The sequence below is a fragment of the Notolepis coatsorum genome (genome assembly GCF_963971535.1).
Source record: "Notolepis coatsorum genome assembly, chromosome: 1".
NCBI classification, from domain to species: domain Eukaryota; kingdom Metazoa; phylum Chordata; class Actinopteri; order Aulopiformes; family Paralepididae; genus Notolepis; species Notolepis coatsorum.
The window spans coordinates 251,161,108-251,176,241 of NC_140165.1; the positions used below are offsets into that span (position 1 = coordinate 251,161,108).

The 15,134-nt window shown below is 41.4% G+C and overlaps 1 protein-coding gene across 2 annotated transcripts in view; it reads right to left on the reverse strand.

The window, feature by feature from the left end:
* The window catches only part of iws1 (interacts with SUPT6H, CTD assembly factor 1), an 87,541-nt gene that overhangs the window by 17,905 nt on the left and 54,502 nt on the right, over positions 1–15,134 (reverse strand). For both annotated transcript variants that reach the window (XM_084334276.1, XM_084334275.1), the window contains exons 13-14: positions 1,448–1,504; positions 760–871 (exon numbers count right to left, since the gene is read on the reverse strand). In XM_084334276.1, the coding sequence (XP_084190402.1) occupies positions 760–871; positions 1,448–1,504 (169 nt within the window). The remainder of the gene's footprint in view (positions 1–759; positions 872–1,447; positions 1,505–15,134) is intronic.

A 15,134-nucleotide genomic window follows, 5' to 3' on the forward strand; every position in this document is an offset into this window, starting at 1 on the left:
TACGTTTAGCTAGGCAACGTTAACGTTAGTTAGCTAGCGTGGTATCAGCTGGCCGTGACGTGTATCAGGCGACAGCACTGAACGACCGGCGTTGTACTGCATGTACTGGTAAGTGTAGTTATTTTTTAACAAATTAAAAACCTTAACTACCTTTATTTCAACCAAAAATGCTTAAACAATAATGTTAGTGGTTGAAGGGAACTCATTTTGTGCGAAAATGGAAAGCTTGCCAATGTTCATGAGGCACAATTGTTACAATAGCCGATCCATTTTCCCAATGATACATCCCAAAACGGGTGGACCGACCGCGTGGTCCCAAGTGACGTCAGACTACACCTCCCTATATGGACAGATGGAAATAAAAGTGGGCCCAAAATGTTCCCTAGCAACACAATTCCACTGAAGCCTTTAAAAAAAATTAAAATCCTGTGTGAATCCAGCCAACATCATTCAACTGTGTCACCCAATCACAGACTGTGTTGGAATCAGACACTCACTCTGTTGGATTCAGCCAATCACGACACTAACCCTGTTGGATTCAGCCACTCACTGTTGGATTCAGCCAATCAGACACTCACTCTGTTGGATTCAGCTAATCAGACAAACCATCCTGTTGGATTCAGTCAATCATGACACTAACCTTGTTGGATTCAGCCAATCACACACTCACTGTTGGATTAAGCCAATCACACACTCGCTCTGTTGGATTGAGCCAATCACGACACTAACCCTGTTGGATTCAGCCAATCAGAGACTCACCCGGCTGGATTCCAATTCTATGTTCCATTTGGGCCGAACCACGTAGTCCTTGTTGGATGGCATGGGCACCCGGGCCCTGGCACAGAACCCTGGGTCACCTGGTCGCAGGGCTCTGAGGAGGAGAGCAATCCACAGTTAAAGCTACAATACACAATCTTTTCCCCCTAAATAATCCTTGTATCTTCCTAATAAACCCTGCATCTCCAAAAGGGTAAACTTTCCAGGATTTAAGAAAAATATCCCAACTTTAACATTGCTGTGTGTGTTTGAAGTCCTACATGGTCCTGAGGGTCATGAATCAACCTTCAATAGACCATTGATGAAGAGCTTTGTCCGAGGGAGGAAGCAACAGTTGTGATTGGAGGATCAAGAAAAGAGGGCAGTGTTTTAGAGTCAAGATAAAACATTACCACAAATTCGAGATACAAGGTTTTCACCCGACATCAGCAATAGGTTCTGGAAGAGTTCGACTTGGAAGGAAAATAAGCTTTTTGAAACGGTCTTAAAGCATCATGACACAACCCTAACATTAACCACCACGCCACCAAAAATAAGATCATACCACCACAAATAAGATCATACGACCACAAATAAGACCATCATACCTCCACAAATTAGACCCCCCCCCCCCCCCAAGGAAAGCATGAAACACAAAAAGTGTGAAAACAGAATAAAATGTCAAACTCACTTTTCCTCTCCAGTCAGCTGTTTCTCCAAGTCTCTACGAGGCGTCTGACCATCAGAACTAGAACGAGAGAGAGAGAGAGAGAGAGAGCATATAAGAGTTACTGTGACACTGGGCTTCCTGGCAGACAGTGTGAGACAGTAGGTTAGAAAAGAACACAGGCTGAACCTCCATGCTGTTAAAAGACACCGCCTTCACAACATGGAGTTAGTCACTAGAGCACGACAAGAGACTGTTATGAAACATTCATTTCCAAGCACGTACTGTGATTGGTCGAGAGGCATTCCATGTGCGAGTACAGGAACTTGTACCGGAACACGAGTGGTATCCATAGAAACGGAATGATACATTTGATCAATCTCTTGATTGACACGTTTCCCCACTGGCTACACAGTGAAACGGTCCACTCATTCTTCTGTTAGCATGAACCGTCACTCAGAACGAACCGTCACTCAGAACGAACCGTCACTCAGAACAAACAGTCACTCAGAACAAACCGTCACTCAGAACAAACCGTCACTCAGAACAAACCGTCACTCAGAACAAACCGTCACTCAGAACAAACCGTCACTCAGAACAAACCGTCACTCAGAACAAACCGTCACTCACAAACCGTCACTCAGAACGCTGGATGGAGGAAAGATATTCATTATCTAGCGCTGTATACTTGAGAGGGAGTACTATACTGTATACTTGAGAGGGAGTACTATACCATACTGGAGGGGTCGGCAATTAGGTTTGGCCGCAGGCCAATTTTTCCCCAAGCCATTGTTTGGCGGGCCAGAACCAAAAACAATGGCTAATTTAATATAATGAGTGATTTTTTTTTTAACTCTGTCAAAATAAACGAGCTGCATAGGTGGCATAATAAACTGTAAACGACATATACATGCACTGAACATTATACCTTTGTCTTTTTTCCATTGTTTTATAAAGCGCCTCTCTATCGGTCTATCCTACATTACGCGCGCGCAACCGTCTATCCGACGCCACGGACCAGTTTAATGTTGAATGTTTAATGTTAAAACTATCGATTTATATGGAATTCGTTCAACTTATCCGTTGTCTTACTTATTATTATACTTATCGAATCTCAAACAAGCCTCGTCGTCTTGTTAAATGAGACGGTCTGGTCTACGGAGGAGACTGGCTGACGCATCCAGATTGGGGAATCCCCCGTGATAGATTATTGACACTTCTAAATATATTAATCTAGCTACTAACTGGGGAGACTGATCAATTACGGATAAAGGAATATAGTGGGACGATCGATTATGATAGTTAACCTTGTTAGATGAGGCTGCACTGGAAATGGAGCTAATGGACTTCCGAATGTCTCGTAATTCAAATACCTATAGCGCCGTCATTTCAGGAGCTTCTTCAAGCACTATTTTTGTTTAAAGTTTAATTGCATTGTTTTTAATTGCATTACTGTTCACATGCATGTGTGGTGCCGTCAGTCATGAGTAAAGATAAAGCTTGAATGTCTTACTGAACTGGTGTTTTTATTTCATGGACTCGTGTTTCCCATTTCAGCACCACGCGCTGTCCACCTCACTTTGAGCAAGCCTAGTATACGGTGCATTGCACCTCATTCTATACCCGTTATTCCCTCTCAACATGGATAAAACATAAAGTATGCATATAATAAAAATAATATGATGAAAATAAAATAAATATCATATTCTCAAAATAAACTGTGGGCCAGAAATTATTGCTGGCGGGCCAATTTCGGCCCGCGGGCCGCCTATTGCCGACCCCTGCCATACTGTATACCTTAGAGCAGGGGTTCCCAAACTTTTCAGGCCGGGACCCAGAAAATAAGGCGTCAGAGAGCCGCGGCCCAATGCACATTGTCAGGCTTTTTTTTTTTAAGCCAAATATCACTTCAATCCTATTAAGTTAGTTCAAGTTAGTTATTCATTTATATGTGCTATTTATGAGAGGGCTAACTAATGATAATAATAATAGCCTCATTAAAATACTATTGTTGCTTCGGTTGTTTTCAGCGTTTTATGTGCATAATCTGTTATTTAGTTTGAAATATTCGTTGAAATAAGTCGATTTTTCGTTTTTGTTTATTTATTACGTTAATATAAAATCATATATAGTCACATTTTAGAATACAATAGAATAGAATTTTAGAATACAACTAGAAACACTGTCCTGGCCTGCTTCTAAGTTCAGTGGCAAAAAAAAAAAAAAAAAAAAAAAAAAAATTTTTTTTTTTTTGGAGATAATCTCGTGGCTGCTCGCGGCCCACCTTTGGGTCGCGACCCCGACTTTGGGAACCACTGCCTTAGAGCAGGGGTCGGCAATAGGCGGCGCGAAATTGGCCCGCCAGCAATAATTTCTGGCCCGTCAGTTTATTTTCAGAATATGATATTTTACGCGCAGGAAATATTCACTCGTGACACCAGAGTGTCTTTGAGAATCTGTATCTATCTATTCATCATATCTATGTCTGTCACTATAGCCAATTGAAATGCTAGAAATGGATAAGTTGGCAGATAAAGTAGCTGCATTCAATGCCAATCTGGAATTGGAGGGCGGCGAGTGAACATTTGAACATTAGCTGGGATTTTGGAGGACTGAAACAAGCCCAGGGCAGTTATGGTGAGTCGTGTTTTCATGCATTCTGTTCTGCTGTTCATGCGTTACTTATGCACCCGCCGCGGTGCTGCATTTTTCACTATCATTATATTAAATTAGCCATTGTTTTTGTTTCTGGCCCGCCATTCAATGGCTTGGGGGGAAATTGGCCCGCGGCCAAACCTAATTGCCGACCCCTGCCTTAGAGGGAGTACTATACCATACTGTATACCTTAGGAGTACTATACTGTATACTTGAGAGGGAGTACTATACCATACTGTATACCCTAGAGGGAGTACTATACCATACTGTATACCTGAGAGAGAGTACTATACCATACTGTATACCTGAGAGTACTATACCATACTGTATACCTGAGAGAGAGAGTAATATACTGTATACTTGAGTGAGTACTATACTATACCATACTGTATACCTGAGAGAGAGTACTATACCATACTGTATACCTGAGAGAGTACTATACCATACTGTATACTTGAGAGAGAGTACTATACCATACTGTATACCTGAGGGAGTAATATACTGTATACTTGAGAGAGAGTACTATACCATACTGTATACCTGAGAGAGTACTATACCATACTGTATACTAGAGTACTATAACATACTGTATACTTGAGAGAGTACTATAGCATACTGTATACTTGAGGGAGAGTACTATAACATACTGTATACTTCAGAAGGCTGAGAGTCGTACACCAAAAAGACTGAAATTATACCATTTGGGGGTTTGGGTTAAGAGGGTGGGGTGGGGTTAAGATGAGAGGGATGGGGTTAAGATGAGAGGGGTGTGACTGGCTAACCTACAGAAGAACGACTGCTAATCGTGGACGACTTTGTATGAGGAAGGTGAAGATGAATTCTGGACAAACCAAGACCCAGAACCAAGTCTATTTGAACCAGAGTTTAGAGAGGCGGAACCACAGCCTCAGACAAGAAGGGAGTCGGAGGCTGTCGAGCAGGCTGAGGCTGTTATTGCTACACCTGGTAAATACACAAGTCCACATGTAAATAAGACAGACCTTCTGCTAAGCTAGGCTAGCTGTCCAAGCCCTTCTGCTAAGCTAGGCTAGCTGCTCCCTACTGCTTCAAGCCCTTCTGCTAAGCTAGGCTAGCTGCTCCCTACTGCTTCAAGCCCTTCTGCTAAGCTAGGCTAGCTGATCCCTACTGCTTCAAGCCCGTCTGCTAAGCTAGGCTAGCTGCTCCCTACTGCTTCAACCCCTTCTGCTAAGCTAGGCTAGCTGATCCCTACTGCTTCAAGCCCTTCTGCTAAGCTAGGCTAGCTGCTCCTACTGCTTCAAGTCCTTCTGCTAAGCTAGCTGATCCCTACTGCTTCAAGCCCTTCTGCTAAGCTAGGCTAGCATGCACCTGGACCTCTCTCTGGGGCTACTGGATGCACACGGATGAAAATGATAATCATCAATGATAATTTTATTTCCCCAAAATGTTGGCATGTTTCTTTAACATGTCTTTAAAAATACACTGTCGTTAGTACGACCGAGTTCTACTTGGGTGAAATATCCCTTTAAAAACACACAGACAAGAACACGACCGCAGGCCCGAGTCATTCGCCATTCTGTTACTCAAGTCAGGAGGCGGGGCTAGAAGCGCAACCATGCAATTCCGACTGAACCTGATTTGAGGAGAGAAGACGTCGGGCTCCTCAGATCTCTCTATCTTCTGGGGCTGACTGGTGGGTGAAGGGGAAGATGGAGAAATGAAATGGAGAGAAGGGGATGAAAGAGGAGAAGAGTGAAGGAACAGAGTCTAAAGGAGCTCAGGGTACAGATCCACCAGACGTTCTCCTGAAATCACTTTGTCCCTTTTCTTTTTGTCATAGTTTACAAAGGATAGGATGCTCTTTTCCTCAAACAGATATCAACAGAGTACTAAATATAATAGACATTGATCGCTATACTGTACCTTTACTCAAAGATAGACTTCCATAATTAGTTTGGAGTCAACTTGACAAAACATTGAGATATAATCCAATTTCTCCATTAGAGAGCTCCAACTTATTTTGGAATGTATTTAGTCTTTGGGTGAATTAACAGATAATGGCATTTTATAGCTTTGTAATGACATGATGTCTAATAACAGGATCTAATGTCTTGTAATGACCTGGTGTCTAATAACAGGATCTAATGTCTTGTTATGACCTGGTGTCGAATAACAGGATCTAATGTCTTGTAATGACCTGGTGTCGAATAACAGGATCTAATGTCTTGTAATGACATGATGTCTAATAACAGGATCTAATGTCTTGTATCTAATGTCTTGTAATGACCTGGTGTCCAATAACGGGATCCAATGTCTTGTAATGACATGATGTCTAATAACAGGATCTCAACAGTGAAGCAGGACCCTCTCGTGGATCAGTGCCCTGTATGAAAACCAGATTAATGGATGATATGAGGGAATGAATGAACAGACCAGTCCACGTGAAGAGAAAGAAAGACGGAGAGAGAAGAGATAGATAAGAGAAAGTGAGATAGAGAAATAGAGAGAGAGGTCGTCAGATGGTCCACTATGGAGAGAAAGGGAGAGAGAGAGAAAGAAAGATAGTGGGCGTCAGGTGGTCCACTGTGGAGGGAAAGGGGGGGAGAGAGAGAGAGAGAGAGAGAGAGAGAGAGAGAGAGAGAGTCAGGTGGTCCACTATGGAGAGATGTAGGGCTGTACTGAATGTCTTTTTTTAAACATTCAAAGCTTCTATTGAAGTATTCGAACGAAGCTTCGAATGTCGTCGTCATATTTTATGACAAAAAAAATAAATACACGTTTTTTTGTTATCCTCAAACTAAATCCTAAATTTTTTTTTAATTAAATTTATTATTTATTAAATCTCTCTTTAATGAATATAACTCAGTTTCGTAAACATAAATAATCCAATAAGGGTACGGTTGGTACGAAAGTGATGGTGACGTCTTATAGTTAGGGCTGCCGCGGTTACCACAATATCCCGGTATTGCCATCACGTCACGCCCACCGCAGAGTTACGCCGATTACCGCATCACCGGCTGTTTTCTTTGTTGTTGTTTTTTATAATAATTATTATTATAGTTGTGTGTAGCCTATTTTCTTCACGCCTCATGTGTTGGAAAGTTTCCACTCGCAGTTGCGCAGTTAACATTCTGATCGAACGTGCTTTGCTGCTACGGAAAGTTTCCGCTTTGAATTCTGCTAAAAACATGGATCTTGTAGCGAAACCCAACCGAAGGGCATTCGGATGCCGTAAATGCTGCCGTTTTGATCCCAAAAGAAGACAGAGTGGTCACGATTAGCGAGGACAGGCAAGTTCTGGTTCTGTTTTGGAGCAGTAGATATGCCATATTGCGCGTGTGTATGTGTGTGTGTGCGTATGCGCTAAGCGCAGCTGCCCACGTTAACGTTAGCAAGTTGGCTCCGGGTCTGTAACAGGTTGTAGAAAGCGGCACCTGGTAGAATAAGCTAAAATGTACTCCTGGGCCGTGTTATGGTATGTGTTGAAGGAAAGCCAGCTACACATAACATTAGGGATTAAACGGTTGGCTATATGTAACGATAGGGCTGAGTGAGCAGTTTAACTCTTGAGTGAGCCCCATGTAATAACCAGATCCATCACTAGATAGATAGATACTTTATTAATCCCCTTGGGGAAATTCAGGTATCCAGTAGCAGCTCAGTCAGTTAACAGACAATAGAGAGCGATAAAAAAGGACAACCAATACAACAAACAAACAATGAAGGTCAGCGCTGAGGTAAAAAGTTACAATGAATTAAATAAATAAATGGTGAGCACTATTGCAAATAAAATAAATAAATAAAATCAAATTGCTATATAAAATTACAGTATACAAATTTAAAATGAATTGCACATTGTCCCAATGGGGGCGCCCGGGGCGAGCGGGCGCGCCCAGGCCGCGTCTATATTAAAGGCAGCCCAAGAGTGCTTCCGCGTTTCTCTGATTGGCCACGACGCCCATGTGACCGCGGCAGAGCGGAAATAGGCTGGTGCTCCGGCGAAAGAAAGACAGGCATTCTATTGCCATGCTCTGCGACAAACTCTAACCTTAACCAACTCCGAAAGAATGCCTAAACTTAACCCTAACCTTAACCTTAACCAACTCCGAAAGAATGCCTAAACTTAACCCTAACCTTAACCAACTCCGAAAGAATGCCTAAACTTAACCGGCGAAAGAAAGACAGACGCTAGTTACGTTTTATAGAGAGAGATTAGGAATGCATAATGCCGCGGCAACCTATGCGCCGCTGCCGCTCCGCCGCGGGGCGTGCGAGGCGTTGTCACGTGGGGCGTGGCGGCCAATCAGAGAAACGCGGAAGCACTCTTGGGCTGCCTTTAAAGAAGAGGCGCCCAGGCCATGAGAGCGAGAGGGGGGGGGGGGGGGTCATATGGTGTTGACAGTCTGATGGCTGTGGGGACAAAGGACAGCCTGAACCGCTCAGTCCGCGATCGCAGCGATATGAGCCGTCCATTGCGACTGCTCCTCTGTCCTGTCAGGGTGTGGTGGAGAGGGTGGCTGTCATTGCTCATGATGGCCTGCAGCTTGATGGCCCGTGTGCGCCTCTCCACCACAACCCCCAGTGAGTCCACCCTCCTGCCAAGGACTGAACCAGCCTTCTTTACTAGCCTGTCCAACCGCCCGGTGTTCTTGGCTGACATGTTGCCTCCCCAGCATACTGCAGCATAAAAAACAATGCTTGCCACCACTGACTGGTAGAACATGTACAGCATGTCACTGCACACCTCAAACGACCTGCCTTCTCAGAAAAAACAACCGGCCCTGTGCCTTCCTGTAGAGGACATCAGTATAGCTTTAGCTGGTGTTAATTCGCTGGCCACCGGGTTGAACAAACGATTACATGACGTTATTATCTGTTATGCAGATAGATAGGACACAGTCAATTAATTTTTTGGTTTGTCCACCAAAAAAAGCAGAGCCAGAACTGTTCAACTCCTCTGGAGCCAGCCAGCAGAGAAGCCGGTTTACTTTAGCTTTTAAACCAGCTGCAGCCTGAGAACTGGAGTGTGAGGGGATGTAACACTAAAGATGGCGGCAATGACAAAGAATTGCTGCAAAATAAACATACATCTGTTGTTAAAAAAAAAAAAAATTATACTTATAACAATTCGATAATTATCGATATCGAGAAATAAAATAAAATTATCATATCGTTATCGCGATATGATTTTTTTCCATATCGCCCAGCCCTACCTCAGACGTTCTTTGACAATTTTACAGCCCAAAATACAAAAAAGATTCAGGCGGAATAGGTAACAAAGGGTTTAAGAAATATTGTCTGAACTGTCGGATGCAAACTGGCTGTGTGACATAACCGAGCATCTCGCTCAATTGAATAAGAAGCTGTAGGGACGCAAACAAGTCCCACCCAAAACTTTACCAATATAGTTGTGAACTGAGACAACCCTTTTTGTTATTTTTTAGTACAGTTACAGTTGTGTGTTCATGCAGACACATAATAGCAATTTCATTACGAATAGAAAATGGGGGACCCTGATGTAAACAAGTCGAAAGTCTCTCTGGTCTGCATCCCCTTAACAATTGTGTGTATTGAGCTGTACTGTACTGTACCCATTCTGCAATCTGTTAATTCAAGTTAATTAAACTATCTTCCATTAGTTGGATGTATGGCCTCTGCAAGGTTGTGTGCAGCCATTTGTTTTTGTAACATCTGCTACATCTGTCCCACGTGTTCTTTGCAGCTCACAGTTAGTTCTGCCCCTCTTGACTGTGACAAAAAGGTTTTGAACAAACTTAATGTCATAGCTTGTATTTGATGATATTCTTCTTTGTTATTTACTTGAATGGTTTGATCATTGATTGATGGAGTAATATGGGGTTCTGATAAACTAAAGTTATTTGTTAAAACAACATAAGCTAACATATATTTTTACATCTATGCAAATGCATATGCAATATGTATAACTTGAATAAGTAATAAATACAGAAACATGTTTAACAATATGTAAATGAGTAGCTACATTTATTTTACATTACATTAACATTTATACGGTCTTTGGCCCTTTTTTTGTTGTATTTTATTTTTTTATTTATTTTTTAAACAAACATATAAACAAACATGACAACACACGATAAGATATACAAGCATTAATTGTCAGGGCACATCCAATGAGATCACATTTTAGTTAGTTGTCTTATATAAGATATACCCCTAATACCTGTTATCTAAAAAAAACCTACACACATATGCTCAGCTCGAACCCCCCCCTCCCGGACCCCACCTTGAGAAGTACCTCCACTATCCCTCGCACCTAACCAGACACTACCATTATAAGCTAGCTTTTATTCTCTCCACCACTTCTAACCACATTGACATTTTGGATTAATTGAGACCCAGAATTCTTGCTGTAGATATTTCATGGTAAATTACATCGAGATATGTAAGAAACCAAACTTTACGGCAAATTTTTTCCGGTTGAAACCAGCGTGATGCGATCAGCTTTTTGGCTACTGTGATACCCGATAAAACCAATCTCTTTAGCTGTGGATTCACTGCAAACTCAAAAACATCATTCAATAGTAATACCGAGGGGTGTACAGGTATATTCCAAGATACGAGTTTTGATATTTGTTGGGTCACATCTTTCCAGAATGCCTTAACTGGTGAGCAGTCCCAATACATGTGCATAAATGTCCCTTCGTCCCCATTTGTACATTGGGTGCATTTGGAATCTTGTTTAAGCCCCATTCGGCACAGTCTTATAGGAGTCAAGTATGTCCTGTGAATATAGTTAAGATTGATTTGTTGATGATCCGGGTTCCTTGATGTAAGTCGGACATTTGCCCAGGCTCCTTGCCAATCAAAGTCATTTTCCAGGTCTGGTATATCCCTCCTCCAGACAGAGTCAAGTTGGAGGGTTTCATACGAGGACGTTAGTAATTGATGATAAAATTCTGAAACAAAACCTCTCGATGTCTCTCTTGCGTAGAAGAATTTGTGGTATCTGTGGTGTTCAATTGGTCTGTCTAATGGAACACCGTGAGACTTCAAACATAGCTCTAACTGTTTGTGAAAAAGCCATGTGGACTTGGTGAGATTACATTTTTTGCGTATTTCTTTATCACTACAAAAACCCTGTTTGTTAAAAACATCCCCTAATGAGTGTATGCCTTGCTCTTCCCATATAGGGAATCTTATAGGTCGTTTTCCAATTAAGAGTGCATTGTTATTGAATAAGGGAGTATGATTGTGCCATTTTTATGGGTTAGGATTTTTTTTTTGTGATTCACGCCATATCCGGATCACATTAGTAATTATGGGGCCAAATTTTCGTTCACAGTGCTTGATTGGTAGTTTAGTGTATGCTATGTCCTTCAGTCTATGTGGGGCTACTATGTTTTCTTCTATTTTTCTCCAGGATGCTAATGCTTGGGAGTCAAACCATGTTGTCAATGGACTTAATGTGTACGCCTTAAAATATAGGAAAAAATCTGGAAATGCCATGCCCCCATCTGCTTTATTTCTCTGTGCGGTGGATCTTTTTATACGTGGTGGTTTGTTATTCCAAATAAATTTGTATGTGGAGGAGTGTAATCTTTTCCAGTAACCCTCTGGAGGGGGTAACGGTAGCATTGAACTGAAGAAGTTGATTTTAGGTAGTACATCCATCTTAACTATCGATATCCGTGCTTGTACTGTTTTTAAGTTTTGCCCATCTATCAAGGTCGTCTTTGATTTTGTTTTGGATTTTTGTGTAGTTGTGCTTCACCGTTTGTCTTATGGTAGGGAATATTTCCACTCCCAAGCATCTGAAATGTTTTACCATCGGTATCTGTCCTGGGAGGGTTGTATCTTTTTTTGCAGGGGTGTTAAGTGGAAGGAAAGCCGACTTCGGCCAATTTATCTTAAATCCCGATAAATCACCAAAGTCCTCAATCAACTTGAGCAGATGAGGCAATGTGGTGTTGGGATTTTGCATGAACAATATTACATCGTCCGCATATAAACTAATTTTTTGTTGTGTGCCCTTGATTACGATTGGTTCTATGGATTGGGATTGTCTTATATATTGTGCTAAAGGCTCCAATGATAGATTGAACAGTCCGGGACTAAGAGGACAACCCTGTCTGGCAGAGCGTGATACCGGAAATATTTTGGAGATGATTGTGCCTGTTGTAATCATGGCCGATGGGTCTTTGTATAATACTTTAATCATATCGATGAATCCTTTTCCTAACCCCATCCTTTCTAGCATTGCCCACAGATACGACCATTCCAGCCTGTCAAAGGCCTTCATAGCATCCAGGGACAGCATCGCCTTAGGTATGGTGTCCTCCTTGTCGGCATCAAGTACGTGCAGTATTCGTCTTATGTTCTCAGTGATCAGGCGGCCTCCTATGAAGCCAGTTTGGTCCGGGTGAACTAAAGACGTCATATGCTTTTGTAATCTGATGGCTAATACCTTAGAGTACAGTTTGATATCTGTTCCGAGGAGGCTTAAAGGTCTATAACTACCGCACTCGTTGGGGTCTTTGTCTTTTTTAAGGAGGACTGTTATGAGTGCAATATTGTCATTCTTATGGAAGTTCCCCTCCTTGACTGAGTATAAGATCATATTTAGTAATAAGGGGCCAATTATGTCCCAACAAGAAAGGTACATTTCTGATGGGAAACCGTCTCTTCCAGGAGCCTTACCACTTTTCATTGCGGTTATGGCCTTCTTGAGTTCCTCTAGTGTGATCGGTGTTTCTAACTGTTTAGCGTCATCCTCTGAAAGTTTAGGGAGAATAATTTAATTAAGAAATGTGTCCATTTTGTTTTGATCGAAGGTTGTTTCTGATTTATATAAGTCGGAGTAGAATACTTTGAATGTATCGTTTATTTTTACAGGATCTGTTACAAGTACTTGTTGTGCTCTAATGGTAGTTATATCTGCAAATGTTGCATTAATTCTTAATCGCATGGCTAATAGGTGGCTGGGTTTGGAACCTTGGGAGTACTGCTGTTGTCTTGTGCTGCGTATTTGTATTTCCGATTGTTGTCTGTATATGGCATTGATCTCTATTTTTAGTACGTTAACTTGATTTTCTAGTCGAGTTGAGTTGTTGTATTTTAGAGAATTAAATAACGTTGAGTAAAGCGTTTCCAGCTCAGCCAGTTTTGTGCATTGATTCTTGCGCATTTTGGAGGAAAAGCTATCCGTGAAATCTTTGATCATTCCCTTTACCGACATCCATATTATTCTGGGGTCTTGCACCGAGTTTGCATTCTCCCGTTGGAATACTATAAGAGCTTCTTTGAGTTGTGTAATGAATTCCTTGTTATTAAGCAGCAACGAGTTAAATCGCCATCTTGGGGCTCGGGAGGATAGTATACCAAATGTACCTTTAAGGAGTAAATAACAGTGATCTGATAGTGCGTTGGGTATCATTTCCACTTCATAATTATCAAATAGTCTCTGTGATGCAAAGACATAATCTATTCTGAATAGTGTATTATGTCTCGCAGATCGACAAGAGTACTTTCGGGTCGTGGGATTAAGTAACCGCCATAAGTCATTTACACCTGTAATCTTTGACCAATCCTTTAATGCCTTCGATGAATTCTTTTGTTCGCTGGAAAAGGCGAGGTAAGATTTGTCCATCCTTGGGTTCCAGATGGCATTAAAATCCGCTCCTATTATAAATGAGTAATCGGGAATGTCTAACATTGCATTGGTTAGTGTAGTGAAGAAATCTTCTTCGTACAAATTTGGGGCGTATACCGCTATCAACGCTATTTTCCTGTTCTTATGTTCAATCTTAGCTATAGTTATCCGACCTTCTACATCAGACCATACTCCCTTTAGTACAATATTCAACTTACGTTTAACGACTATGGCTACACCCCGAGTTCTCGTACCAATAGAAGAGTGACTGATATTATGGTATATGTTGTCCGCTAATTTATCTGTCTTTCCCTAGAATGTGCGTTTCGCTTAGCAGAGCAATGTCCACATGTTCTTTTTTCATCAGTGTGAGCACGCTTTTGCGTTTGAGTTGGTTATTTATTCCCCCGGTGTTCCATATCATTATATTCAAACTAGCCATAGTCTATACATGTTGCATTGTAATTTTTGGTAATGCTTCTAGAGTGCGAGGCAATAATAGATATACATCCCACTAGTGAGGTCCCGTTGAGAGCCGAGCTTAAAAACATACATATATACAAATAAAAATCCCCTACCCTTCCCTCCCACCGAGAGTCGTACAGGATTGTGTTCCATGAACACAACCTTTGCGTATGACTCCCTCCCTTGCACCACCGGATATCCCAGAATGATCCAATTATCCTTAACATTCCTATGTATACCATAGGATCTAACACTCTAAATTCTACCATAAGTAGAATGTCGACTGTGGCTTGGCCACTTCCCGTAAAAAATAAATAAATAAAAATTTAAATGAGATAAAAATAAAGACCAAAAATAAGCTTCAATTGTCATGCCCTAATCACTTACATTTTATATGAACTTGTGTAATTTATAGTAACCCATGAATAATATGAAGGTATTGAACTGAAGAGAGAGCCTCAATAAATCAGAGAGCGGATGAAAAAAAAAAAACAAGTAAAAGGAAGAGAACATTAACTTAGATCTTAAAAGAGCATTGCTATGCTTAAACATCTAAAGTATAAATTGGAGAAGTAGTGGAATTATTTCCCATTAATAAAAAACAGTTTTTAAATACGTATATGCAGCATTTCCCCTGACCGGGGTGGGCGATGATCGTTGTGTAGAGTGATCTTTCAGCCGGCCGGCTATGATGGTTCTGTGGTTCTGCATCTAGATAGCTGTTGATTATTCCCCCGAGGGGCTTCTGGTAGAGTGAATGACCACGTATTGCTGATATTCCAGAATGTTCCATATATCAAAGAATGCTTAGATGTTCTAGATTATTCCAATATGTCATTTTTACATTGTTTGAATGTTCCAGTATGTTCTGGAGTGTTCCAATCTTGAATCCAATATGTCCGCAATAATATATACCCGTCGGGGAAAGCATTCAAAAACTCTGAGCACGTAGGTCTCTCTGTCCCAAATCCTCGGTTATTAAA